Source organism: Aspergillus fumigatus, chromosome 2, assembly GCF_000002655.1.
Source record: "Aspergillus fumigatus Af293 chromosome 2, whole genome shotgun sequence".
In the NCBI taxonomy this organism is placed as follows: domain Eukaryota; kingdom Fungi; phylum Ascomycota; class Eurotiomycetes; order Eurotiales; family Aspergillaceae; genus Aspergillus; species Aspergillus fumigatus.
The window spans coordinates 3,817,206-3,844,303 of NC_007195.1; the positions used below are offsets into that span (position 1 = coordinate 3,817,206).

The following is a 27,098-nucleotide window of genomic DNA, read 5'->3' on the forward strand; positions in this document are numbered from 1 at the left end:
CACAAAATAGTCCGCCCCAGACAACCTGAGTTGCGCATATTGTCGGCCCTGCAGCGTTCCAGGCCACAGAAGCCGTTTGTCATTCGTGGGGTGGCCGTCAACTGGGGGCGCGTGTGGGCTCTTTCCTCCATGCTTATTCATCTACCCACACCCGGTCGCGCGGCCTCAGGGCGGCACTGCTTACCTACTAAATCAGGAATGCCAATGGCCTTGGCGCCCGTAGCTTTTCGCTCCTAGATACTATTATTGTCCCGTCGAGGTCTCCTTAGCCAACGACGAACGAGATGGCATAACGTTGCCAACCACGGCCTACTTGTATATCTCTGCCCTTTCATCCTACTCATCAGTTACACTCCTTTACTTGCATTTTTTGCAGCATGATACCCTTATCTGTTTGAGCCGCCAAAATCTTCTGTTTCACTTTGTGTTACCGAGCCTCGAGTTCGAGCAATGCAGCCTGCACATTAAGCCACCTGCTGATCTCCTTGACTCAACAACACAACGATGAGCTACTCCTATCCGCGCAGTGACAGTGCCCATGCGTATCGATCGACCCGCCGCGGTCGCTTCGCCGAGCCTACCGATCTTCACGGACGTTTAACCCAAGCGCTACCGCTGTGGGCCAGAACGTGGGTTACGGATCTCCGCGAGGGGAGAATGCCTGCAGCACTCAGCGAGGCCAAAATCGATTACAATGGAGCTGGACTTCAGAAGATCTGCTGGCGATTCGTGAGGCGTGTGTTTACTGTGCCGTTTGCTTTGATACTCCTGTGGTTTTGGACGCTGTGGTGGGGGGAACGTACTGTGTTCCAGGAGAGTCTGGACAAGTGTGTCTGGGACAAGTGGGAGAAGTGGGTGAGTGTTCTGGACGTATCGCTGTATTGATGTAGTGCTTAGCTTTTGGTAGCCTCGGGATGCAACACCGCATCATGTTGTGTTTATAGCCGACCCTCAACTTGTCGATCCCCATACCTACCCCGGTCGGCCATGGCCACTTTCGACCTTGACGGTCAGGTACACGGACCAGTATATGCGCCGCTCTTTTACATCTATCCAAAGAAGTTTAGGGCCCGACTCGGTCGTATTCCTTGGCGACCTGTTTGACGGAGGGAGAGAGTGGGGAACATCATCGACGACGAGCCCTGAGAAGCGCTACCAGCAATACAAAGATTCCTTCTGGAAGCAGGAATACCATCGATTTGTCAAGATCTTCTCTGATCAGTTCCATGAGGGGGACGGGCAGTCGACGGAGCCGCGAGGTCGACGGATGATTGCCAGCCTACCGGGCAACCATGACCTGGGCTTCGGGTCGGGTGTCCAGGTACCCGTGCGTGATCGGTTCCAATCATTCTTTGGTCCAGGAAATCGCGTCGATGTAATCGGGAACCACACGTTTGTGTCGATCGATACGGTTTCATTGAGCGCGATGGATCAGCCCGATCCACGGACGGGCAGCTCCGGGACTGGAGCGGGGGATGGAGAGCAGCCTAACGAGCGTATTTGGAGGGAGGCGAAGGACTTCCTCGATGAAGTGCCTCGGCATATGGCCAAGGCCGAGACGGAGGAACTGCTGATGTTGCGCAATGAGACCCAAGCGAGCAAAGGCCGTCTTTTTAAACACGACGCAGTGCAAGTGTTGGAAAATGCGATCGTCAAGGAACCACAGTGGGAAGCTCTTGGTCTTCCGACGATTCTCTTGACACATGTGCCGTTGTACCGCAGGCCGGCTACACCGTGTGGGCCTCTCAGAGAACGCTATCCACCCTCATCAGATGGGGAGCTTGAGGAGGACGAACCGAACGCATTGAGGCTTGGTGGAGGCTATCAGTACCAGAATGTTTTGACACAGACCATCTCCAAAGACCTTGTTTCCAAGATTGGGTCCAGTCTGGTGCAGGTCTACTCTGGCGACGACCATGACTACTGCGAGATCTCCCACCGCGAATTCAGTGGCTCTCCCAAGGAAATCACTGTGAAGAGCCTCAGCTGGGCAATGGGCGTCCGTCACCCGGGCTTTTTACTCACCAGTCTTTGGAATCCCATTGACCTGACAACGGGGAGGCCGAGAGAGCACTCTTCGTCTACGATTCAGAACCATCTTTGCCTCCTGCCCGATCAACTGGGCATTTTCATCCACTACGGGGCTCTTTTTGGATTTACGTTGGCCATCCTTCTCATCCGGGCAATTGTTTTGGTGCTGTACTTCCCACGGCCAACCTCACCTGATCCCGTCCTACCTCTCTCCGAACAAGACTTGCACAACTCTTCGCCATCGGTCACCTCTCTTCCCCCATTCTCCAGTACGTCCAGCTCTACACTTCCGTCACCGCGCGGTCTAGCCAGTCGCGCTGTGAATGCACCGCCCCGGCCCAAGCCCTACCATGATGCTTACCCAGGACTAGCAGAGTACGAGGCCGAGCAGAACTCCAAGTGGAGACCGTCGCGCGATGAATATCGGCGGAAACCCGGGGCTGGCCGTTCAGCTCTTGCCAGAATCAGAAGGGAGCTCATTGGTTCGGTGCAGTTTGTGGCCAGCGTCGTGTTGGCATGGTACTTCTTTTTAATCTGGCGGTGGTAATTCGGCTACCTTGATAGAAAAGAAGTCCTTTGTTCAGGCATAGTATAATGATATTGAGGGTAATAATTTCATACAAAGAACTTTCATCCTCAGGACACCTGTACGCAATAGCATTTGAGTGTACCTAGAAATCGACAAGAGCTGCCCGGCCACTTTAGCATATTTTCTTACATCTAAATACTGGCCAGAAACCCCGAACCCAAGTCAGCGGTTTACGTCAGTGGAAATGAATGATCTGCAAGGTTTCTGGTAGCGGCAAGAGATCACTTAAAATAGTGTTTGGCCTTGACGATCGTGATTTCTTGGTGATTCTTGTTTTGTGGCTTGACGGATTCTCCAATCTAGATATTAGACTACTTGTCATGGGAAGAAACCAACCACCACGAGGGTGAGGGAAGACAGGGACTGAGTATGTATCAATCATTAGGGTGAATTGAAGCAGTATTGAACAGATGTGATATCCCTCGCTTTGTAGGGTTACACCCTGGTGGGGCGCCTGCAGTAGTCTGTTCTACGTCTCTGTGAGTGAGTGATTAATCAGAGACACAGTACCTGGTCTAAGGTAAGTAAGTGATCAAGCCAGCATACTACTATTTCTGTAAGAAACCAATGGGTATCTTCGTGTAACCTGATCAGAACGAATCCACAATTTCCGTGGCGCAGGAAAAGACAAAATTGTTGAACCCATGGTTGAGGTTCTATTTGTTTCTACTCTCCCTCATTTAACCAGTTCTGACTGTTTCAGATTGATCCAGATCCTAGCCTTGTCATGAGATTGAATTATGGTTTATGGTCACCTAAGTGGATGACAGAAATTGAAGGTTTACTTTACAGAGTCTCGTTTTGCCCCCCTCCGTGCTGTTGTATGGCCACAAGTAAGGGAGAATCTGCGTCGAGGCCCCGAATTCGGTAAAATCAAACTGTCAGTCAGATGCGAGAATTTTCTCTTGTCTCAGCTCGTAGCCTCGACCACGGAGGAGACCCCAACAAGACTTGATCTTCAGTAGTCAAGCCAAGCCACTGAAATCATTTTTCCCTGGCAATTAATTTATTTTGGGGTTCTATTATTACGTACAGCTGTGGAAATTGGATCATTGGATATTTTGGCCGAAAAATGGCCGGGATCGTGCTGGTAGAACTGGCCCGAAATGGCACGAGGGCGAGCCGACAATCTTGCCCGATTCCGGCATCTCCAGGTTTTCTTCCCGACTCCGGTGTCTGTTGTTCGACTGCGTACACCTCACTTTAGCAACACTTCTCCAGGTCCCGCATTCGGCCTTCTGTCGCTTGTTCTTCCCCAGTCAGCAGAGTCAGCCGAACGGACCTAGTCAAACAGTGCGAGTGCAGATTGTCTCACTTTGACTCTGGTTCTGGCCACACATGGATGATGCCGGTCTCAAAGTGTACCCCGGCAGGAAGTTGGCACCGGTCAAGCCTTCAGGCTCAGGGGTCCCTAATAAAAAAAGAAAGAAAAAAAAAAGCGCCATCGACGTAGCTGATCAACCCCAACAGCCAATGAATCGTTCGGTGTTCCCGAACCGAGTGGGTTTCTGGAATTCATCGACTGCACCGACTATTTGTTTTCTCTGTCTCAGCTGCGGTCTGACCTTGTGCCACCGGCCAATGATGCCTCACCACCTCGGGCGACTTCCCCATTCCGAATGCAAACGGCCTCGTGTGTGTCCTCCAGTCCCCACGGGCGTCTGACCGATTCGGCATCCCATACGGTGAACCTCCTCCAGTCCCCGTTTTCCTCCAGAGAAACTCCGGACTCCAGACTCCAGACACGGCCGGGAAAATGGAGGCCAAAATCCAGACACGCAGCTCCCTGCTGCGGCGCTCTCCCGTGGAATGGCCGTTGTTTTGAAAAAATCTAACTGCGCCAGGAAGTCTAGTTGCGGCCAACCAGCCGTCGTGCTTTGTCTCGGTGGATATGGCGGGGTTATCCCCAGGTTCTCCTTTTCACACAAGTTGACTCTCACGAAGCCGGCTTGGGGACTATATAATCTCTTCCATACCCCGGGTGATCGTCAATCCCTTGACCTCTGTTTCTCTTCCATTCCATCCTCACCTGCTATTGTGTTATTGTTTCAGGACCTTGTTTCATAACGACAATTTTTTTAAATACTCTTATACTCTTGGGTTGCTTGTCATATCACTTGTCCGTTGCACGCACTACTAGACTAGATTTTCCATCATGGGCTTCATGATCAGAAAGCCCGATGATGCAGTGGGCTCCGCGGCTCCTGCCATCATCATTGGTTTGTTCGTTGCGTTTGGTGGGATTCTGTTCGGGTAAGTCTCTCGGCCTCACTGACCTTGGCACAACCGCTGACCAGAGGACTGCACATAGCTATGATACCGGCACCATCAGCGGCATCCTTGCCATGCCATACTGGCGCAAGCTCTTCTCCACCGGCTACATCAATCCGGACGACAACTACCCGGATATCACATCCTCGCAATCGTCGATGATCGTCTCCCTGTTGTCTGCTGGCACTTTCTTCGGAGCTCTGGGCGCCGCGCCGGTTGCCGATTACTTTGGACGCCGCCTTGGTATGATTATCAACTCGGGCGTCTTCTGCTTTGGTGTCATCCTTCAGACCGCCGCCACTGCGATTCCGTTGTTCGTCGCGGGCAGATTCTTCGCCGGATTCGGCGTCGGTCTTCTTTCAGCGACTGGTATGTTCCTCATCATCTTTTTGTCCATCCTGGTGGCCGTGTGCTGACGGGACCAGTTCCCTTGTATCAGTCCGAGACAGCTCCCAAGTGGATTCGCGGGACCATCGTCGGAGCCTATCAGCTGGCCATCACCCTTGGTCTGCTGATTGCCGCTATTGTGAACAATGCCACCAAGGACCGTATGGATACCGGCTGCTACCGGATTCCAGTTGCCATCCAGTTTGCCTGGGCTATTATCCTGGTGACTGGTATGCTGGTTCTTCCCGAAACCCCGCGATTCCTCATCAAGAAGGATAAGCACGAGGCCGCCGCCAGGGCGCTATCCCGCCTTCGCCGCATGGATGTCAACGATCCAGCTCTCATTGAGGAATTGTCCGAGATCCAGGCCAACCATGAATACGAGCTCAGCATGGGTACGGCAAGCTACCTCGAGATTCTTCGCGGCACCATCGGCAAGCGTTTGGCTACCGGTTGCGGTATCCAGGCTCTGCAGCAGTTGGCCGGTGTCAACTTCATCTGTATGTCCTCATTTCTTTTCGTACTCGAACTCACAGCTCATATGTGTGTCTAGTCTACTACGGAACGACCTTTTTCAAGGCCTCGGGCATCAGCAACCCCTTCATCATTACTCTCATCACCAACATTGTCAACGTGATGTCCACCTTCCCCGGTCTCTACATGGTGGAGAAGTGGGGTCGTCGTCCTTTGTTGATGTTTGGAGCTTTTGGCATGTGCGTCAGCCAGCTTATCGTCGCCATCGTTGGCACTGCCACCTCGTCCGACGTGGCCAACAAAGTCCTGATCGCCTTCGTCTGCATCTACATCTTCTTCTTCGCCTGCTCCTGGGGACCGGTGGCTTGGGTTGTGACTGGGGAGCTGTTCCCGCTCAAGGCCCGTGCCAAGTGTCTCTCCATCACCACCGCCACCAACTGGCTGCTCAACTGGGCCATCGCCTACGCGACTCCTTACATGGTCAACAGCGGCCCGGGCAATGCCAACCTGCAGTCCAAGGTGTTCTTCATCTGGGGTGGCTTCTGCTTCATCGCGTTTGTCTTTGTGTACACCTGCATCTACGAGACCAAGGGTCTCTCTCTCGAGCAAGTCGACGAGCTGTACGGCAAGGTCTCCAAGGCCTGGAAGTCGAGTGGTTTCGTCCCCACGGTCCACTTCACCGATGTCCGGGATGTGGCCGAAGGACACCAGAAGGCCAGTCTTTCTCAGCTTGAGGCTGATGCTCAAGAGAAGCACAAGCTGGAACATCTGGAGAAGGCGTAAATCTGTTTCTTTCCCTCTAGTCCTTTTGGGAGCATGCATATTTGGTTCATTGGCACTTCTTACGGCGCATATGGAGATACCTGGATTGTGATGACTGATATATTAGTGAATGATAGATCACTAGATCATTCTTTGGAAATCTTACATCGTATTCATGAATTCTTTTAAAACATGTTTTATTTCTCAGGGGTCATCGAAGCGCACCATATCCCATGGACGCCTCAGGCTGGGTCAGGCACTATGAGCGCATGGCTGGGGAAGCGGAATATGATTGGCTGCTTGGCTCCGTAACGGGGCCCGCTCTCCAAGTTTCACATGGAAAATTCCTGAAGCTAGTTCTGGAACCGGAAATCACCAAGGAGCCCGTGCGTGATCATCGTCGCTGTATTCAAAGGGGATGACCAACATCCCGGATCAACGCTCACCATGACCTCTTCTGTGGTCACTTGTTCACTTCAGCTTTCCTTCTTCCATCTTTGGCCCTGGCCAAAATGAGGCCTTTTGCAGTCTTTACTACATTCACATTCACAAGCCCCTGACACCATGTTGATGGCATCACGCATCGCAGAGCGGCGCACCAGCCTCGAACCCACACAGCAGGATAACGATGTTTCAGGACACAATCGACCATCGAGGATCCTCCTCCACAGTGACCCGGACCCCATCGACGTCCGACCTCCCACTCCCAAAGCAACAGGCAACCTCCTCCGCTCCAGCCCCGACATGGAACTCAGGAACCTGCGGACCAGTCGCGAGGACGAAAAGGTCGAGTCCGCAGTGACTACAGTGGCCGCGGACGGAGTCCTGAGGGACGCACAGACGCAATCGCAGCCACCGCCACGATACCATCCCGACACCGCTCTATCGGCGCATCCGCTGTTCCCACCGCTTCCCTCGTACAGTCCGCCTTCGCTTGCGCTCACGGTGCGCTGTGTGGCGCTGCGGTGCGTCTCGTTCGTTCTGTCGCTGTTGTTTCTGGGGGTTGTTGTCATCGGTGCGCTTGTGGGTTTCGCTGGCAGGCAGCTGGAGAATCTGCGGATGAGGATTCGCGGCGAGGATCCTCACGCGCGGCGGAAATTCTATGCCGAGGAGCGCGAGCGACAGTGGAGTCGAGAGGAGGAGCTTAGAAGGTGGAAGCGGCGGCAGGCGAAGCGGGATGTGGACGAGGAGGCGCCGGATGAGTGTCCGCCGTTGGAGGGCGGGCCGGACTTGCTCGTTTGTGATGTTAGGTATTACGCGCGGCGGGTAGGGCTCGATGTCGAGACGTTCAAAGTCCAGACGGAGGATGGCTTTATTATTACGTTGTGGCATGTTTTTAACCCGCAGGAGTACACGCCGTTGTCGGAAGAGGAGAGAGGGCCCCGCGGCCCGGACGTGTTTACTGGGCGGAGAAGGCCGAATGCCTCGGGTCGAAACCAGAGGTATCCTGTTCTGCTGGTTCATGGGCTGTTGCAGAGTGCTGGTGCGTTCTGTGTGAACGACGACGACAGCCTGGCTTTCTATCTCTGCAAAGCCGGGTACGACGTCTGGTTAGGCAACAATCGCTGCGGGATGACGCCGGAGCATACAACGCTGTCGACTGGTGATCCGCGGATGTGGACGTGGAACATCCGGCAGATGGGCGTGCTGGACTTGACCGCGCTTGTTTCGCGGGTCCTGTTTGAGACCGGGTTTGAGAAGCTGGGGCTTGTGTGCCACTCGCAAGGTACCGCGCAGACATTTGTGGCGCTGTCCAAGCACCACCGCCCGGAACTTGGCGAGAAGATATCTGTATTCTGTGCCCTCGCACCGGCCGTGTATGCCGGGCCGTTGATCGAGAGGGTGTACTTTCGGTTCATGCGAGTTATACCGCCTGACATATTCCGGACGATTTTCGGCATCCACGCATTCATCCCCATCATGATAACCGTCCACCGCTTTCTCCATCCCCGCATCTACGGGGCGTTGGGGTATCATGTCTTCGCGCACCTGTTCGGCTGGAGCGACGTCCGCTGGGATCGCGGACTCCGCGATCGCATGTTCCAATTCGCGCCAGTGTATATCAGCAGCGAGACGATCCGGTGGTGGCTGGGTCAGGGCTGCTTCGCGACGCAGCGGTGCATCCTGGCCACGATGGAAGAGACCCTCGCCGAGATGGAGGAGGATGTCCGTCTGCAGCGCGACGGAGACCAACCGGGCTCGCGCACTGACACCGCCTGGTACGGGCCGCAGACGCCCCCGTTTGCGCTGTGGGTTGCGGGGTCAGATGCGCTGGTCGACGGCCGGCCTCTCCTCCAGCGGTTGCACAGCGGACGCGAGCCGCATGTGCAGGTGGTGCATTCCAAAGTGATTGAAGAGTATGAGCATCTAGATGTGCTGTGGGCCATGGATGCGGTGGAGCAAGTGGGTCAAGAGGTCCGCGATGTTATATACAGGACCATGCCGGAGGCGGCGCGGAAGTGCTGCCGGGTTCCAAAGGGTGTTTCATGACACGGTCCTTCACGAATGACTGACGGTGATGAGATATGACTGTTCTGGCAGGCTTTGATGTTCAATTAGACATTGCATATGTACAGCGTATCTAATTCATAGACTTATAGCTATCCCCAGTCTCATCATTCCGTCGATACCAAGCCCCACACAGAATGGAATCAACACGGCTGCCTAACGCACGACCACAGACCAGACTAACCTCGCCTTGCTACCAGGATTAAAAGCATACGTACACCCAATATATCCAGGAGCCGGTAGCCAGGTATTTCCCTCAGCAGGTACATTGTCGAGTAGGATAGACCCTCACGCGGGGGTATGACACCATACCATTTCAACCTTCGGATGGGCATCATAGCCAATGGTCGTCTCACTCTCATGCTCTACCGTCGCGTAGCTATCCTGATGCTGGCGCCGTGACCTAGTGACAACTGGAAACTGGAAACTGGAAACCGGAAACCGGAAATAATGTAGCCTACGAAGCGAAAACCGAAGTGGAGATCCTGCAGGGGTGTATCTATTCTTGGTGGCGGGCGTGACTCGTCGTGCGGGGAGATGCATTCTGGCGACAGTATACAGTGCAGCCAGTCCTACAGCATGGCTACGATAGGGCAATAGGACAGCATGTGGTGACGTGCTGGGAAAGTACAGGCCGTGCCGCAGTGCAGTCGAAGCGCAGGAGAAGTGCAGGCGAAGTGCAGGCCTTGCATATCCCGGATTCTATGGTTATAGATCAAGGTCGGAGGAGGTTTCCATGCTGAGTTAGGGTCGGGATAAAGTGGGATGCGTCGGCTTGGCTTGTAGCTTGGCTGGCTTGGTTCGCTCGTTTGAGTTTATGTGAACGGTGCAACAGACGGGGTGGGATCGTATTTGGTACTTGTGTTAGGTGTTTGCTTTATAGTATTGTATGTGGTATGGGTGTTGGTGTTGAGTATGTGTATAGGTGTACATGTCTATAACTGCTGGGGGCAACCTGGATAACATACTAACTGGGACTGCAGGTATCGACTGATGTTTCTGTTACCTCAGAATGAGCAATAGTCCCCCTCATGTCTACTGTCACATTCTTGATTCTAGAGGCTATCGGCTATCCAACCCCTCAAGCGGCCGATTGGCCTGCAATGTTCACCCTCCCCCCCCCCACTCACCAGACTGGTCCTCGGCCTGTCTGCTATCCCAAAGATCTTCTCTCATGAGGGGTAGCCGTGCCAATCGAGAATGCCTGGACCGGACTGAACTAGTCAGGGAGCATCTGTCTGTCGAACCCGGTGAGGGGCACAGACTGTCAAATTGACCCTCTTCTTCTCACCGAACTGTGGTATATAAGGGGGTTCAGCTCTCGCAATGGGGGTCGATTTCGAACTGGATCAAGCAGAGTCACAATGAAGTCTATCCACATTCTGCAAGCTTTCCTTCTTGTTGTCCCCTGTGCCAATGGAGCCCCTACGGCCCAGCCTTCGAATCCTCCATTGAGAGGCTCGACGGATCTGCGCGGCTATTCCTCCTCCAATACCATCACGGAGCAATCGACTGAGGTCAAGTATACCCTCGTGACTGGGCAAAAGGAGGATGCCAAGAATGGGGTGTATCTTGACTTTGAGGGCGTGGACAATCCGCAGCCGATCCGGGGAGATCGGGGAGGGTCGGACCCAGGACCGAGTATGTTTGTTGTTTGGGCTACATGAACGGACGCAGAAGTGGCTGACAGCGCAGGAAATACGTACTATGATCAGATAAATAGCGATAAGCTGGCTCCTCCTGGGACGGATCATGGTCAGACGATCAACGCGCAGTGGCCGATGGGTATGTCGGACCTCCATGATGGTATGACCATGCTAACTTGGCACAGGGCTCAGTCATAATAGGTAGGTTTGTACTCTCGGCTTGACGGACGTTGCTTATAAGTAGACTCGGCCAAGACGGGGCTGGATGGGCTCGACAGGAAAACACGAACGTCATGCCGGACGCAACAGCCATGGCCGGGGTTGACATGAGACTTGAGCCCCATGCGTATCGGGAACTGCATTGGCATGTCGCGGCGGAGTGGTCGCTTGTCCTCAATGGATCCTGTCGTATCCAGGTACGTTTTTCCCTCCTTTTCATTGATGTCGCTGACCGTCAGGCCGTCAATGAGAATGGGGAAACGTTCATCGACGATGTGAGCGAAGGTGATGTCTGGTTCTTCCCTCCGTAGGTCACCAACTCACCGTTGTGGATGGATGCTGACCGTCTAGGGGCGTTCCTCACTCCATTCAAGCTTTCAACACAGGGGTCGAGTTCCTTCTAGTCTTCGACGATGGATCCTTCTCCGAGGATAATACCTTCCTCGCCTCAGAAGTCTTTGCACACAATCCCAGAGAAGTCCTAGCCAAAGACCTGGGTGTTCCCATCGCCTCATTCGAAAACCTTCCCGAGGACGAACTGTACATCTTCCCTGGCACCCCAGCCCCCAAGGACATCGAGGCCCAAAACGTCTCGACGGCAGCGGGAATCGTCCCCAGAACGCAGAGCTACTCGTACCACTTCTCCGAGCAGCCCGCCCACGAAGTCGCCGGCGGATCCGTCAAGATCGTGGATCCCGTCACCTTCCCCATCGCCAGTAATTTCTCTGCGGCTGTCGTGACCGTCAAGCCGGGCGGGATGCGCGAGATCCACTGGCATCCGACCAGCGATGAGTGGGCATTTTTCATCCGTGGCCAGGGCCGCGCCACGCTGTTCTCGGCACCCAGTACGGCCACGACGTTTGACTACCGCGCCGGGGACGTGGGATACTTTCCTAAGTCGAACAGTCACTATATTGAGAATACCGGGGACGAGGACCTGCTCTTCCTCGAGGTGTTGCAGGCAGACAAGTTCACTGGTGCGTAGCCCCCTTTTTTTCACTTTGTCTTTAGCCACGCTTAACAGGATCAGACATCGCACTAGGGCAATGGATTGCGTCTACGCCGCGACAGATCGTGGCAGATACGCTGAAGCTGAGCAATGAGACCTTGAGCAAGTTGAAGACGGACAAGCAGTATGTTGTTGCTGGATAACGGAAAACGTAACATAACAATCATATATCGTCAGGCATAATCATAACCAACAAATCAAGGCGCATAGGGCGGCGGCCGCTCCGCCTCCTCATCACTTGCAGTGGACTCATCCTCCTCCTCCGACTCGCTCTCATCCTGTAGAACCTTGTAGTCAAGCTTCTCCACCTTTGCATCGGCGGCAGCCGCAACAGCCTTGTCCTTCTTGCCCTGCTTCCGCATATCAGCATAAGCATATACCCAACACCCAAACCCCCCCCCCCCCCCCCTCCCTCCCCCCTCTCCTCCCACAGACCAAAGATAAAGGGGACTTACATCCATCTCCTCAAAAACAACCTCCCCCTCCCCAACCCTCCCCACCAACCTCCCATGCTTCCAAACCCCAAACCTTAACCGCATCCCCTTGAACTCCGTCCCGATCACCACACACTCACTCACCTCGCAGTCCGTCAGCACCGCCCTCTTCACCCTGCTCTTGAACATGTCCACGTGGTTCAGCTTACTCCGCCAGAGGAGGGACTGCTTCACGGTGGAGTCCACAACCGTGCTCCGCCGGACGGCACTATCGCTTACCGCGCTGGCGCGGATCTCGCTCCGTCGCAGGCGGCGGATATTCGAGAGCGACGAGTCAGTTGCATCGAGCGAGCGGGCTGCGGGGACGTTGAGGAGGGTTGTGTTGGTGAGAGTGCAGCGGCGGGTGGAGGAGTTGGTTAGGGTGCAGGACTGGAGTTTGCTGCGTTTGACGCTGATGCTGGCGCTGCTTGGGGCTCCGGATGTGGGACTCCTGGTGATGGAGGTGTTTTCCACTGTGGAGCGGAATATGGAGTCTGCGGGGGTGAGATTAGTGAACGTTGCTTTAGTAGTAGTCGAGCGCGTGATGCTGGGGGACGAGGGTTTTATTTCAGTAAGTGGTTTTGTCATTTTGTGTAGCCTATTGTCTCTCTTCTAGCGTTGCTGATGATCGATGAGGAGACAGATGATGGTGAAGATATGTGTTCTGGAATATGGCTGCCTGGTTGCTGACGGCCTGGTTCCAGCAAGAAATATACATTGCGACTGGCTATTATTCATCGTTTGTCACGAGGTGGCTGTGGCTTTGCTACTACGGAGTATTAAGTGTACCGCCATTGCTATTAGCCAGTGAGGTATTTTGCCTTTGGGTATATCCTCAAATCTCTAATTCATCTAAGATAAAGCTCTTTTGGTATACTCTGGTGTAGAAGAATGTCTTGATTAACAGCTCCAACAGATATTAATATATTGCAAATGTTGTATTATTATTTCAATTATCTGCTAAATAAATACATCAAGGCAAGATGGCCGAGTTGGTCCAAGGCGTGAGGTTAAGGTATACCTTAATATCAAACTCTTCGAGTTTCCTCATCATCGTATGATGGCGTGGGTTCGAATCCCACTCTTGTCAGTAATCTTTTTGCTCTCTACCTTTTTTTTATTCTTTGTCAGCACGATCCCCAACTAGTTACATAGTGAGCTACCCCACAATCAATCTCCACATCAGATATTATGACGGATGACTATTGTGAAGAAACTTGATATTTCTCCACCACTCTGGTGGATGCTCCATGCCAAGATGGCTAGGTAATTCTCCGTTTGACATTTTCTCCGTCTGCGTAGGGGTCTTGGCTCTCCTGTCTCCGGCCCGAGGCACTATAAACAATCCTCAGAATGCCATGGAAATTCTTGGGACCTGGTATAAGAGCGAGCGGATGGATATCATTCTTCCTGCAGGATTGTATATGGCAGAGTAAGATGGTATCTTATGAGAATGATTTCAATCAGCAAGTCTGCGCTGCTAGTAGCGGCGGCCCTGAGCGGCCTCTCCCAGGCGGCCAAGTATACCGAATGGATGGCCTCGTCCTTCATGACCAAGAATATCTCCCTGTCCCGCAACTACGCCAATGGCGTCCTCTACACCGGCATGGAGTTCGCATACAACAAGACCAAGGATGAACGCTACTTCACCTACATCAAGTCGCAGGTCGATGCCGTTGTCGATCCCTCCGGCGGACTGATCGACTACCCGGGGTCAACCGTCTCACTCGACGACATCCGCATTGGCCTCAATCTCCTTTGGCTTTGGACCAAGACGGGAGATGACAGGTACAAAATTGCGGCTGATACCCTCCGTGAGCAGCTTAACTTCACCCCACGCAACAAGGCCGGCGGGTTCTGGCACCGCAAGCCCACGTACCCGAACCAGATGTGGCTGGACGGGATTTACATGGCGGAGAACTTCTATGCGCAGTACACCGCGTGGTTCCAGCCGAACAATGCTACTGCATGGGACGATATCATGCTGCAATTTGACTTGATCGAGGAGCACTGCCGGTTGAAGACCGGATTGCTGGTGCACGGATATGACGAGAGTAAAGTGGCAGTCTGGGCTGGTATGTCTCAACAGAACCCCACTGACCTTTGTGGATGATCCTAACGCCGCTAGATCCTGTTACCGGCGGCGCACCCCATGTCTGGAACCGCGCGGTGGGCTGGTACTTCATGTCGCTGGTCGACATCCTCGACTACCTGCCCCGATCTCACCCCGGCTATGAGAAGAACCTGCGGCGTTTCCAGTCCCTGGCAAAAGCCCTCAAGAAGACGCAGGACAAGTCCGGTGGATGGTGGCTCATCATGGATGGGGAGTACCCGCGCGATCCCCGCAACTACATCGAGAGCAGCGGCACCGCCATGTTTGCTTATGGACTCCTCAAGGGCGTTCGCAAGGGCTATATCCGCTCCAAGGACTATTTGGCTCCCGCGACGAAGGCGTACAACCTCATGGTGGACAAGTTCGTGGAGACGAATGCGGACGGCACGCTGAATTGGCTTGGCACAGTGCAGGTTGGCAGTCTGAGCAGCAATGGCACCTTCGAGGTGAGTATGAACCTATACCTAACCTGAGAAAACTATCTGACTGTTGTTAGTATTATATCTCAGTCCCCGTGGTGCAGGATGATTATAAGGGCGCTGGACCTTTCATGTATGCCAGTTATGAGATTGAGGCTGCTTCCAAACAATAGACAGAAGGGATGACAGACCGTGCAAGACACGGAAGCAGTCCAAAACTTGGCGGGTCTCCTCGGACTCCGGAGCATTTAAATACTTAGTTAGCCCACATGGCTGAGTCAAAATTGAGTGTGACTGTGAGACATTTTCCTAGGATTGCGGACCTTTTTTGGACAAGCGGGATTTCCGTGGCAGTGGCAGTGAGCCTGGTGGACGATGGGCAAAATCACGTAGGCTATTTTTGCCGAGAGGGACATTGCACAAAATATATTGCTGTCTGTGCCAAGGAGCCTCGAATGTAAGTCCATCACAGACTAGTATACTGTAGCGTAAGATTAATCTTTGAAAAATGAACCCACCTGACCAGGCAAAGTACCTATCGATTTGGCATCAGAGTTGAGCCCAGAACGAACGGAGGGGTAGGTAGAATTAGAGCGAAGTTTGTATAGCTCATGAATGCTTCAAGTGAAGAGAAGGTGTTCGAGAAAATGGGAATCAATCATCATTCCTGATCAAGCTCAACTGGATGGGTCATAAAAAATGGACGATGTTTTGTCCGTCTTCCACCCAAGAAGCCCCCAACCAACCCAAGGGAAGCCTTGTCTCACCTTGGCGCAGTGTTTATGTTCACCTTAGATAGCAGCCTAGTCCTGTGGATCTGTCAATCGACCCTGCGTCCCTTTCCCTGGTATGGACATGGAATAGCTCTAGGAGGAATGACTAGATCATAATTAAGAAAGCGCTCATCCAACCGACTACCTTCAGTCCACTAGTTCACTCTTTGACTACCAACTCTATCACTACTGTGAACCCATCCGTCCAAAGCATCATCAATCAACATTTATCTAATAAGAAAGCAAGTTCGCAATATCATGTCACCCCTATCAACACTACGGCCCCGAGCAAGGCCAACGACTGATTACGAACGATGGCTCAGTTTCAACCCCGATGAAGATCCATCCGCTCCTCCAAAATATGGGCCCGATAGAACGCACCGCTATGTCGATGATTCGTCCGTCAGATTTGCTCCAAATCGTCAGCTTATGTTGTACGCCCCATCCTCCATTGCTATTGTCTGTGTCCCGTCTAACAACCACAGCAATGGCCAGCGCCATATGCCATCCGGACATACCCGTCATCATCGAAGAATTGCACATTCGCAAGCACTAGTTCGAGGCATCACGTTTTTCTGCGCCGTCTTGGTAGTCCTACTGGTCATGCGGATGTTTGTTCTCTCGCTCATTCGCGCATCCCGACGACGAAGAGACATCGAGAGACAGATACAAGAGGCATCCCAGGGACAGCACGACTTGACAGTTTACGAGGATAACAACGAATTGAATGAACTGTGATTATTTTCTATCCCCTCTTTTTTGCAATTCTCAATCATATGCACGCGTACATCACAGCCGATGCAGCGATGGCCACACGATGGCGTCCTCGCAGCCTCAGGGCAGATATCAAAGCATCGCATTACCTGACAGAGATTCGGCTCCCAAATTGCCGGGATATACCCAGCCCATGTTTCAGAATTTTCGTGGCGTCGCATCAGACTTGGCCAGAGTAAAATCACCAGGCAGCTGGATTCTTCTCAGTATGCATGTCAACGGCGAGGACTGGACTAAATCACAGCCGAGAACCATGAAACCATTGGATGCAGTGCATTATGCTCCGGAAGGCTTGTTCCTAACCTTATTAAGGTCAAGCTCAGAATGAGCAATTCTTCTTGATTGGTAGTTAGTGGAGTTGAGACGATAGAATATAGTTGCCTAACGACCTTGCTCCAACATGCATTGCACGCGCGGCACGACCACGTTGATCAAAACTAGAGCTAATCCAAGGCAACACAACTCTGTTTATATGTATATATATATATATATCTATATATATATTCGTTCGATGATCTGGTAAAGACTCATATGCAGTCTCTTGCTCTTATGAACCCAAATACCAGATAACACCGAATCAATAGCAAGGTTCTTTACCCAAATCAGCGAGTAGCTATCGAATGGTAATATTGCGACTGATATTTCCACCTTTCGGAAGCCAGAACCCACAAAAATAAAGTCCTATGAATGGCATGCATGCCAGACAAGTTTCTCGATTGAACATTTTTCTGCCATTCTGGGTGTCTTGATGCAATCCGCTCCAACTCAAGAATCAGGAGTCAGAACTCAGTTTTGCATCCCAACAGGGTTCCAAATTTAACTTTAAAAGCTCAGCATGAGCAAATAGAATGAGCGAAGCACCTATGTCTCATGCCATCCACCTGTACGTGCTCGCAAGTGGACTTTTGTCTCAGCTAAATTTACATGTGTATACTTTTTGTATGATGTGGCATGGTGGACCCAGAGTCCCTGCGCTAGACTGCTCTTAGCGAGGCCTACAACGGGGATCACCGATACAGACCAGTACTGACGACCGAGGACAGACTTTGAATATTAATAGACTAATGGTCTAAGCCACACTAATGACACTGCATTAGCAAATAGTTAATATAACCATGTTAGGGAAGCTCTAAGACTACTCCGGAGTTAGTTAGCGAATGACTCAAGAGAAATTTTCACTCTAGTGCTAAGCTTGTTGTGATACAATGACCAAGCTGAAGGTTCACAATGGTGAACTGTAATAGAGGTATCTGGAACATATTCTTTCTTGTGATAACTTATAAGATAGATGTTTAATTCTTATAGCTTCCATCATTTCTACAGCTGCGCTTGAAATTGCATACAGACTTGTTTTCCAGACCCTAGTTAGGTCGAATACTTGAGTACACACAAGGTAGTGTGTGACTGTGTATGATCTAACAGGAACCATATAGTACTGAACAGGTAAATTCAAACTACCTACTAGGACTGCTAGAAGATTTGATGCAAACATCATAAGTGATATTTCAAAGTCTGTCAAATAATAATTTTTTTTTTTTTTTTTTTTTTTTTTTTTTAACATGTCGCGATCCGATACTAGCAGTCTGTTGGACTATCCAGAGGCAGCGGGATCAATGGGGTTTCGCGGTTCTTCTCCTAGCCCTACAAACGAGATCTCCCCTTGCTTGCCATCATGCCGCAGATGACTATGTCATTCTAGTCTTGGCTAGTCGATCAGGCATTCGATGGCCTCGGTATAAAACATTCGAGTTTGTCTGCTATCCTTAGAGGAAGTAGATCCACAAGAATGGTGTAGGTTGTTGCTGTCATAGTGATTGGGTTTTGAACCCTTGGTGCTCTTAAAGTCGACTCGGTCTTTCCCACAATGCGGGACCAGGCTCGCTACTTGGGGCAATTTTCTTGCCAATTGTAAAGGAGCCCAGTAAGGTTGATACTTGTTAGTAATCTTTGGAATTAGCTGGTCCGACAGCCATCCAGACGTGGTCAAGTACACCATAGGCATTAGTCTGGCTCCGGTATAAATAGTAATAGCCATGTCATGACGCGGTCCGTGCCAGTCTTTTACCAGTCCTGGTCAGTTCCGAGGGCCATTGATGCACAACTCGACCTGTGTATTGTTGGGATCCATTCGTGCCCACTGACAATCTCTTCATCCAACGCTGTGATCGACCATCAGATGGCGAGAAAAACTAAAAAAGAAGTGACTTTATATATCATTCCTCGTCGTCACTCATTTCGTCACTGCTCTGTTCCCTGGGTATGAATTTCTCCTCCCGCAGCTCCAAGCAAGCAAGACCAGACACCCTTGTCGAGTTAGCTTCAACCCCCCAATCCAGGAAAGGATACTGCAAGCTTCGAAAAGCAGAAAGTAAATTGGATCGACCGTCATAGACACGGCTGACATCTGAGCCAGCCCTTTCCAGTGTCTCGATAGGCAGATTTGGTGTGAGTCCAGTGCCAGAACCGACTGGATGACCCTGTTCAGCTTCCGGTCCGCGGTCTGCAAAATAGGAGGAAGTGGAAGAGGAGGAGGAGGTAAATGGCATAGCCACGGCCCCGATTGTTCGCCAATGATCAATGACCACCACATCGGCTTCCTGTATCGCCTGTTCAACCAACGGCATGAACTCCTCTAGATAAACAAGCGGGCCAAACTGTGGAGGCATATGGGCCTCCCAGCAAATCCAGTGCCGGCGTAGGCCCCCTAACAAGCTCTCAAAGACTAGGTCGTAGAGCATGTTCATCCGCAGCCCTATCAGATCCATTTGAACCTGACCATGAACCCAGTGAGTCGTAGGAGCGGCGTCACATGGAAGATAATAGTGCTTGAAGATCCAACCCCCGCGAGTATGAGTAGCTTGCACATAGGCAAGAGATGCAGGGGGTTGCTGCACTAACATCCGGCGCCAACTAGCTTCGCAGCGCAAAAGTTTCTGGCGCCTCTCACTCGCCTCCGGTCCAGACAGCAACAGGTAGGTGCATTCTCTCACCCCCGATGGGTCCCGGGCCGGGGGAAAGAAATTCCAAAAATGTTTGGCTAGGAGTGGATTAAGCAACTTTTCGCGGCACTTCTCTGGTGGGATGGGCTGAAAGAACAGGGCCTGCTGTAGCCTCAGGGAAGTCTGAATTAGCCTAGTCCAGGAGCGACAAACTCGCTGGGCCGAGGTCAGCAGGGATTGAACATCAAGATAAAGGAGAATATTTTCGAGCAGCTCAGGCGTGGACAGGACGAGCCGTTGGCTCTCAGCCATGGTGAAGCACTTCTGGCAAGCCTGACGTTAACAATGTGGCTACTCAGCATGGATTGTTTAGGTTGAATGATTTATGTTTGCAAACACCCAAACTAGTCCTTATACATGCTAGGTCGTTCAGATGACCGTCATGCAGAGGGGATTTGATCCAAGAAATGCAGAGAACAACAAGGGCGCAGCTCAATTTTGCTTATATCCATCGTCAAAACTGTGATACTGGTACTTAGACATCCGGAATGACTGTGTAGGTGTAGTCAGTGTCCATTATGGAGGCTTTACTGACGCGCCCTATGAGGATCATCACCGTTTGTTGATATTGGGAGACTAGCCCTGGTGGCTGCAGTCTCGAAATAACGGGTTTGTGGCACCACAGATGGCAACACCAACCAGTCACAGTCAATCAGCCTGAAGATTTTGCTGTTTCTGTAGACTTGATTTAAGCGAGAGGGCATTAAGTTTTAGAAAATGCATGTCTTTCCTGTTAACAAAGTCAAGATCGCCATTGCACTGGCATTGTTTAAAAGGCAGTGAAAATTCAATGGGATCTGCAGTTTGCAGACATCAATGTTCCTGAAGGGTCTTTGATCACTTCTCAGCTGTGCACGCGACAAATAACTCGGGCAACGAGCGCCTTCGTTGAGGCCGGTGCCTCGCACACACTCCGACGATGCCGTCGATATTTCACTCTGTGCTCTTGAAATCGTCATCCCCTCTTGGTTGGATACTTCGATGATTCAAACACTGCTTTGCCTCCAGATGAGACATCCGAACTGTACTGTGGCAATACAGTCATACACTATAGAATACAGAGGATTATCGAGGAAGTTTTGGAACACTTGGGGTAGGCCCTCATGGAGCGGTACAGGTCCAGCCTCGACTGTTCTTGGACGACGAGTTTGAGTTGTTCGTTGATTTCCAAGTGACTGGCAATACACATGATTCATCTCTCTTTACTCACTGGGAGCGACCGATTCTGTGTCCAGCTGTCAATGCACTACTGGTGCACGTATGACATGTCATGCACAAATTGGACTCAGCTGCCTGTACTGTCACCAGTAGCAAGTAGCCCGATCACAAATGATGACTTATCTGCATCGAATAGCTAAACAGGATGCAGATGCAAGGCACAAAGATCTGCTTGACGCATCTGGTGTGCCCTGACTGACTTCTGACTGACCTTATTTTGACATGGACATAACGAAACAACAGAAGATAAAAACATATATGCTCTGAAAGAAATGCACTGAAAGGTTTGTATCTTTTTGAGGCTGCAAATGCTCCTCCAGAACTCCGACCAAGTGTAAGACAGTCCAAGTCCAGTCCTGACAGTCGACTCCCCAGCAGAGATATTCAATCACATCCAATGTATGCAACAGTCATATACAAGTGCGCAGTTATAGCCACAGTTTCACAGTTCCCAAGAAGTCTATATATGCCATTTCCTAAGACAGCAGTGAAGGGCTAGAATGTCACGCAACTGTGCATAGGGGAGCGGCGGTCTCTTCGGAGAAAACAATTGACTTTGATCTTGCGATCAGATTGGAGATCTTTCACTAGCCCTGACGAGATAGGTCCCATTACTCTCTGCTTGTTCAAGGAGGTTAAGTAATTGGTAGTGGAGTTGCTGAGAGTCGATTCGGTCCTTAGGCTCGATGCGAATCATTTCCCGCATGATCAAACACAAGAGATCATAAAGCATATCAGAACATCGTTCATCTTCTGATAAGCGGGTTACCCATGCCTTCACTGATGGCCGTACGTCTCTGAGATCGGTCGTGTAAAAGTAATCTTCGCTGAACTCATCCGTCTCTCCACCTTCGGCACCGCGAAGCTCGGCAAACTCCACGATAGCATCGAACCCAAGTACTATCCAGGTAATGAACTCCAAATATAGACAGCCAAGACTCCAAAGGTCCCACTTCCGGGATATGCGCAGGTTGCGATGATTGTCTGGAGGCCTATAAGTTTTAGTACCAAGCATGCCAGCCGGGTCACCATTGGATACCGATCCGATGCTATGAAGACTAGCCAGGCCCAAGTCCGTGATTTGCAATATTCCGTCCGAGTCAGTACATCCGGGATAAGAGGGGAACCACACAATGTTCTCTGCTTTCAAATCACCATGACGTCCGAAATAACGACCAGGCTGACGTTCGTCCAGCAGCTGAAACCCGTGGATCAAAGAGAGCGCGCTTGCGAGGCCTGTCATTTGCTTCAACGACCACAATACTTTGTGATAATCAATCTGTTTGAGTGGGATTCTACTCCAATAAGTTCGTAGGTTCACATCTGCCCATGGAAATACCAGGTGAAACTTGGACCCCTCCTTATAGGTAAATAGAAGATTGATCAGATGAGGATGGGGCCCAGACGTTTTCCTAAGAGTCATATGCATATCGCGCTCAATTTGAAAACGTGAAGGGTCGAGGGAAAAGAGTTTCTTGACTGCAACCACGGCTTGTCGATCCTAGCCATCAAGCCATGGTGTTAAGCGGTTTTTCTCACAGGCATCGCTAAAGTAAAAATGTCCACTTACCCGGCAACCAGGAAAATCCCAAAAGGTGTGATGAGCACCATGTATAAAGGCCTGAAAGACCTCGCTGAAGCCGCTTTCAATCTCAATTCGTCTCGAATTTGTGAAAGGTAGGATTTGAGCAACCGGAAAATCGTAATGTTTGCCCCGCTCAAACACCGGGGCCAACATACGCCATTGCTTTTTCGCCAGGCTCTTGATTTCAGGATCAGTCCATTCACTTAGAACCTTGATATCGCAGCCTCCGTTTGTCTGGAGTGTCATTCGCTCGCTTCCAGTTCTTGCAGGCTTCATCATGAAAGGCAAATCGGTGTCACTTATCCCCTCACCCAGAAACCTCAGGATATCAGCACCTCTTTTCCTGATGACGAGGATTGCGAATAGTTTTAAAGACGTCTGAACAATCCTCCTGGCTTCTGTCTCTGCATTGCGATCTTGCACCAACCCCTCCTCACGAAGTATGTCCTCCACTTTGGATACGGTAATCAGTTCTCTGAGACTGGACAGCGGGACATACATTACGTGCCCTGAACTGTCAGACTCGATGCTCGCACTGGATAGGGACTCTTGAAGCTCATGAAGAGGACTGAAAGGGCTAGACGTCACATCCAGCAAGGAAGATCGCCTGGAGACGGAGCGATCAGATTGTAGACCGGATGAGGACCGACGGCCCAGAGGAGCGCGGGAGTAATGCGGATTCAGTCCACCTACTCTGACCTGACTATCAACAGCCGATACGTTCGCAGATGGGAAGGATGGATGATCATCGGAATAGGGATTCGCTCTAGACTGGGAAGACTGTTTGTCGCCATGAAGGTGTCGAAACAAAAGTATCAACGGTTGAAAAAGACAACACAGAAAAGCCATTGTTGAAAAGTATAACAACGTGCACAAAGGCAATATATCAAGATTTGTTTGACGGTTGTTCGTAGCCTTGTCTGGCGTAGAGTATCGGAGGAAACATGAGCAACGATCAGTACTACACCGGCTGAGAGAGAAAAGCCCCCTCAAAGCAGGTCGAAAGGCTGTAATATAATTTGACGAGACTGGAAGAGCAACTTTGCACAAGGCAATGGCGGGACTGCAATCGAAAGTTGAAAACAGAAAAGTTAAGGAGAAATGGAGAGGTGATCGTTAGTTGATGGGGAAAGAAATGACAGACGAAGTGAACCGGCTCTGTCTAATGTAGATGGTACTCATGGTCTGCCCGTTGCATGGTTGACACCCACGAGCGACGAGGGCATGGTGTGGCTGTGTGTACTCCGTACAGGTGAAAAAGCCAAGAACAGAGACTGCCCCTCGAGACGACCAGTTAGATACTTACAGTGGATGACAGGTCAGGGACGAGTTATCATATTGCCGATTTCGGCTGCAAGACTATCTTTTGCTTCCCAGTTTCTCAGAATGACGCTCCTTGTCCCGACGATGTTTACATTGACAAAGTCTAAACGACTGGCAAGTTGCGGGTGTTTCTGAGTTGACTCGTTTATCGGACAGCTCGATGGTGTGCCACGATTTTCTGAAGTCGAACTCGCACTAAAGAAGGCACGGCTTGGGCGAATGAATTTGCATTGGCCACAATCTCGTACCTACTTCAGTACTGCAGGTAGGTGCGCCAGTAAGCAGGTGTGTAGGAGGAAGAACTCGAAGTTATGGCCTACATCATGCACTGCGCAGTCGGCTGCATTAGTGTAGAGTGTGTCGAGTCTCTTGCGTTATCCCCGCGTTGAGAGCATCAGAGCCTTTTTCTGCTTGTCAACTATCATTTCTTTCGCTACTGATCGTTCTTACACAGGCAAAGAACTGATGATACCGATCGTGGTCGAAGAGCTTTACAGAAGTCATGTAGATATGGTGAGGCGTTTTTTCTAAAGACGCCTCTACATCTCGAGTGAAGGACAGACGTAGACGAGGAATCGAGACATCTTCCTGGGTAGGCGATGCCGTTCCTCGTTGTCATCGTTGTCTTGCTACTGTGTCTAATGAGACTGAACTCAACCGAGCCGGTGTACCTTCCTCAGATTGCCTTCGCCTGCCCTCGTCCTCTAAATTGCACTCTTCTTTCCTTCCAAGCACAGCCTCGATAATTTGGTATCGGTCGCACAGCCACCAGGTGATGATTGTTAAAACTGTCAAAGGAACAGATACAACGGCTAAGATCCAGACTTGGCGAGAGATCTGCAAATTGCCCTTGTCGTTGAGATGCACAAACTCCGTTGAGAAGAAATTCTGCCCCAGTGTTAATAAAAGCCATCGTTTGCTGTTCTCTCACTCACTGAAACTATTGTGGTTGGCAGATACACGAGGCCGATGATTGTCAAGACTTTCACCGCTGCAGCATCCCGAGCACTTTGAGCCTACATTAATGCCTTTGCCGTCAGCCGTCGAAGAGGGACAAGTGAACATACGAAGGCCGCCTGTACTGACCGCCAGCTTAACCATCTCCTCACTCTCAATACGGGAGGCATACGCAAGCTGTGTCAATGCGGCCGCTTCTTCATAAGCAAGCAAGTCTGAGAGGTGCAAGCACTGCGTAACAGGTCATAAGGTGACAAATTTTTCTGGTTCGGGCTGGACGTCTTACCAGTTGCTCTGTAGATTGGACGCGATCCCTTAACACCTTCGTGCGGTTCAAAGATGTCTGGGCTTCTGCGGCATACTCTTCAAATCTTTCGATCTTGTGATTACAAAGGCAAGAACCTGTGCCATTGCAACTAGTTTGGCAGTGCCTTCTACAGGCCTTGCCGATACCAATGATGGATTCGACCATTGTCTGGAGGATAACCAGCATATCGGTGATGTAATCTTCCAATTGCTTCAGACGCTGCCGGTCTTCGGCACTGACATATATGCTGCGAGGCTCCCCATTGTTTCCTCTCTGAAGGATGTCAAGGACTAAAACTCGGTTTGCCTGGAACCCATCTTCGTCAGTGTCGCTCCTTGTAATATTGGCTTCTGATAATACGTAGTAGAAGCCAACAGCATACTATTTGTTTGGACTCGGCCTCTAGCCAGGCCTGATAGTCCATCCAGCCTTTCAAACTGTCACCGACGATGCATTCATGGATAAGAAAATCCTGGCGAAATGTGTCATCCTGTGACACGTTTTCGGAGAGACGGTACGGGATAGATTTTTCCACCGCATGCGAAGGAGCAATGAGGATGAAGACAGACGTGCTGCGTAATGAGTTTTGACTATGTTGGTTGGGATATAACATTTTGTGGTAAACTCCCGTTTGACGTATCGACCATGGACACACTCCTTTATCCGTCGGACTATTATTGGGTTCCACACGTCGGATCACGTAGGCGAGCTCTATCCCATCAGTCAACGTCCCTCCGTCCTAGAAGCACCCAAGAGGATACAGGGACCCTCACCATCAACTCGGCTGTGCGTATTTTGCTCGATGTTCGCTCTGAAAGGTGGGAAATCGTACTCATTCTCCTGAAATTTGATCCCAAATGTCAATATGCATCGCCAAAAGTGGTCGAACACATTATGGGCTGCTAAGAGGTGCTCGATAGTCTCGTATGAGATGTCCAGCGTTGTCCATGATCGTAGATGGCGAATTGTGTAGATCTGAATGCAGCTGGAGACATCGTTGTCCGTCTGTATCCGCAAGAATTACCAATTAGCTTGGGATCGTCTTAAGGGCTGTTCTTCGACCGATGTACCTCTTCGACTTGGCGTAAAGCTGAGACGCCATTGATTTTGACCGGTGATCCCGGTCGAACAGACCATCGGCCGTTGGCATCTCTCGACTTGATTATTGACGTGAGTTCCAGTTGCGGTCGATTATCATGGGCCTTGAAAAGCCGGTCCCTTCTGGATTGAATTTTGTCCATCAAATATGGATCGACTCGAGTCCGATTAGACAGCAGGACCATGGTGAGGGTATCTGGTGCGATAATGTCCCAGCCGATCTTGCCCCTGACTGTATATGTGACATGGCATCCTATATATCACCCAACAAGAACCGAGTTCTGTGAACTCTGGTTGTTACTAAATGGACTACAGTGTCTACTATACTTTACATGAGGCTTAGTTGAGGCGCAAGAAGGCACCTGTATCTCTTTAGCTACACGCTGAAGAGTCAGATCGTGAGGAATTCCATTTGACGAGGCGTACACCTTGCCCGTGCCGTATTCCGTCAGCCCCCGAAGGCAGAATAACGAATAGACTAAGGTACGAAGAAGGCGATGTTTGTTGAATGATCAGGCTGAAGATGGTGGGAACGAATTTGGGCGATACGCTTTGTGCTACCAACAAACTCGGCCAAAAACGACGAGAGGGGTGTTCTTGCTTGTGACCACCGGCGCAAAAAAAATTCTAATCTCGCTCAGCTCTCCTCCGTGCGACATGTGCCTGTATATATGATTGGTCATAATTCAATGATGATCCCTGCTTCATGCAAGCGGTCAGACTGACGGTCACAATGACCCAGTGCTATGCGGACTTTGAAATCGCCTCCGAGAAGGCTGCTACGTTCAGAAGATGTCCATGGAGAGCAAATTTTTTTGTGTGGTGTGACCAGCCACCCATCCATTCAATAGATCATTGTATAAGCTACCCCGAATGAAGACAGTATGAAGTCGTCTGACGGGCTGACTGGCAGCCCGAAGCAGAACAATTGAAGCGAGTGCATTAGGGGGTGTGCCACCAGTACCAGCGATGTGCCTATGCAGATTCCCGTAGGCTCAAATCCTTTTCTCTGGTCGCTTCTTTAATAAACCTCGTATTCAGTACGTTTGAGACTTTGCCTAAATGTTTTAAATGTCCAGTCCAGCGTGGCCTGCAGCTAAATGAACACCCGGCAGTCATTGATCATTTCCTGTATCAGGGATCAGTCTGTTAAGCAGGCTGGA

General features: G+C 50.9%; 9 protein-coding genes and 1 non-coding gene across 10 annotated transcripts; 6 read left to right on the forward strand and 4 right to left on the reverse strand.

Moving 5' to 3' along the window:
* The first annotated feature begins 250 nt into the window (after positions 1-250).
* AFUA_2G14580 (putative manganese ion homeostasis (Fr)) lies at positions 251-2,835 on the forward strand. Its single transcript, XM_750697.2, has 2 exons — positions 251-855; positions 908-2,835. Exons 1-2 carry the CDS (start codon positions 505-507, stop codon positions 2,576-2,578), a joined length of 2,022 nt encoding a protein of 673 aa, XP_755790.1. The 5' UTR covers positions 251-504; the 3' UTR covers positions 2,579-2,835.
* Positions 2,836-4,775: 1,940 nt separating this feature from the next.
* On the forward strand, positions 4,776-6,535 carry AFUA_2G14590 (sugar porter family MFS transporter; the record flags this gene model as incomplete). Its single annotated transcript, XM_750698.1, has 4 exons — positions 4,776-4,873; positions 4,932-5,260; positions 5,317-5,778; positions 5,832-6,535. The coding sequence occupies 4 exons, from the start codon at positions 4,776-4,778 to the stop codon at positions 6,533-6,535; spliced, it is 1,593 nt and encodes a 530-aa protein (XP_755791.1).
* A 543-nt stretch (positions 6,536-7,078) lies between these two features.
* AFUA_2G14600 (putative ab-hydrolase associated lipase) lies at positions 7,079-9,004 on the forward strand (the record flags this gene model as incomplete). The annotated part of the gene is made up of 1 exon (XM_750699.1): positions 7,079-9,004. The coding sequence occupies one exon, from the start codon at positions 7,079-7,081 to the stop codon at positions 9,002-9,004; it is 1,926 nt and encodes a 641-aa protein (XP_755792.1).
* A 1,382-nt stretch (positions 9,005-10,386) lies between these two features.
* Positions 10,387-12,039, forward strand: AFUA_2G14610 (putative oxalate decarboxylase; the record flags this gene model as incomplete). Its single annotated transcript, XM_750700.1, has 5 exons — positions 10,387-10,667; positions 10,746-10,807; positions 10,924-11,194; positions 11,239-11,864; positions 11,918-12,039. 5 exons carry the CDS (start codon positions 10,387-10,389, stop codon positions 12,037-12,039), a joined length of 1,362 nt encoding a protein of 453 aa, XP_755793.1.
* Positions 12,040-12,093: 54 nt separating this feature from the next.
* Positions 12,094-13,067, reverse strand: AFUA_2G14620 (uncharacterized protein; the record flags this gene model as incomplete). Its single annotated transcript, XM_077804210.1, has 2 exons — positions 12,352-13,067; positions 12,094-12,246 (listed from the first exon to the last, which is right to left on the reverse strand). Exons 1-2 carry the CDS (start codon positions 12,955-12,957, stop codon positions 12,094-12,096), a joined length of 759 nt encoding a protein of 252 aa, XP_077660372.1. The 5' UTR covers positions 12,958-13,067.
* A 279-nt stretch (positions 13,068-13,346) lies between these two features.
* tL(AAG)1 lies at positions 13,347-13,459 on the forward strand. Its single transcript has 2 exons — positions 13,347-13,385; positions 13,414-13,459. It is a non-coding gene (tRNA).
* A 357-nt stretch (positions 13,460-13,816) lies between these two features.
* On the forward strand, positions 13,817-15,074 carry yteR (glycoside hydrolase family 88/105 protein; the record flags this gene model as incomplete). Its single annotated transcript, XM_750702.1, has 3 exons — positions 13,817-14,444; positions 14,498-14,928; positions 14,979-15,074. 3 exons carry the CDS (start codon positions 13,817-13,819, stop codon positions 15,072-15,074), a joined length of 1,155 nt encoding a protein of 384 aa, XP_755795.1.
* Positions 15,075-17,981: 2,907 nt separating this feature from the next.
* On the reverse strand, positions 17,982-20,321 carry AFUA_2G14640 (F-box domain protein). Its single transcript, XM_750703.2, has one exon. The coding sequence runs from the start codon at positions 19,697-19,699 to the stop codon at positions 18,662-18,664; it is 1,038 nt and encodes a 345-aa protein (XP_755796.1). The 5' UTR covers positions 19,700-20,321; the 3' UTR covers positions 17,982-18,661.
* Positions 20,322-20,326: 5 nt separating this feature from the next.
* Positions 20,327-23,163, reverse strand: AFUA_2G14650 (protein kinase domain-containing protein). Its single transcript, XM_750704.2, has 2 exons — positions 22,236-23,163; positions 20,327-22,166 (listed from the first exon to the last, which is right to left on the reverse strand). The coding sequence occupies exons 1-2, from the start codon at positions 23,097-23,099 to the stop codon at positions 21,234-21,236; spliced, it is 1,797 nt and encodes a 598-aa protein (XP_755797.2). The 5' UTR covers positions 23,100-23,163; the 3' UTR covers positions 20,327-21,233.
* A 944-nt stretch (positions 23,164-24,107) lies between these two features.
* Positions 24,108-26,244, reverse strand: AFUA_2G14655 (uncharacterized protein). The gene is made up of 5 exons (XM_077804211.1): positions 25,908-26,244; positions 25,611-25,842; positions 25,220-25,548; positions 24,817-25,143; positions 24,108-24,761 (listed from the first exon to the last, which is right to left on the reverse strand). Exons 1-5 carry the CDS (start codon positions 26,118-26,120, stop codon positions 24,501-24,503), a joined length of 1,362 nt encoding a protein of 453 aa, XP_077660373.1. The 5' UTR covers positions 26,121-26,244; the 3' UTR covers positions 24,108-24,500.
* Between the last annotated feature and the right edge of the window lie 854 nt (positions 26,245-27,098).

What these genes read in the sequence shown, in the direction of transcription:
- AFUA_2G14655 (XM_077804211.1), bottom strand. Translation starts at nt 26,120, where the DNA reads ATGGTCCTGCTGTCTAATCGGACTCGAGTCGATCCATATTTGATGGAC. An exon ending in CTTTACGCCAAGTCGAAGAG is followed by an intron (nt 25,843 to 25,907) that starts GTACATCGGTCG and finishes TTGCGGATACAG; the next exon opens with ACGGACAACGATGTCTCCAG. An exon ending in AGGCCGAGTCCAAACAAATA is followed by an intron (nt 25,144 to 25,219) that starts GTATGCTGTTGG and finishes GATGGGTTCCAG; the next exon opens with GCAAACCGAGTTTTAGTCCT.
- AFUA_2G14650 (XM_750704.2), bottom strand. Translation starts at nt 23,099, where the DNA reads ATGGCTTTTCTGTGTTGTCTTTTTCAACCGTTGATACTTTTGTTTCGA. An exon ending in GGGATTTTCCTGGTTGCCGG is followed by an intron (nt 22,167 to 22,235) that starts GTAAGTGGACAT and finishes CTTGATGGCTAG; the next exon opens with GATCGACAAGCCGTGGTTGC.
- AFUA_2G14580 (XM_750697.2), top strand. Translation starts at nt 505, where the DNA reads ATGAGCTACTCCTATCCGCGCAGTGACAGTGCCCATGCGTATCGATCG. An exon ending in GGGACAAGTGGGAGAAGTGG is followed by an intron (nt 856 to 907) that starts GTGAGTGTTCTG and finishes AGCTTTTGGTAG; the next exon opens with CCTCGGGATGCAACACCGCA.
- AFUA_2G14640 (XM_750703.2), bottom strand. Translation starts at nt 19,699, where the DNA reads ATGGCTGAGAGCCAACGGCTCGTCCTGTCCACGCCTGAGCTGCTCGAA.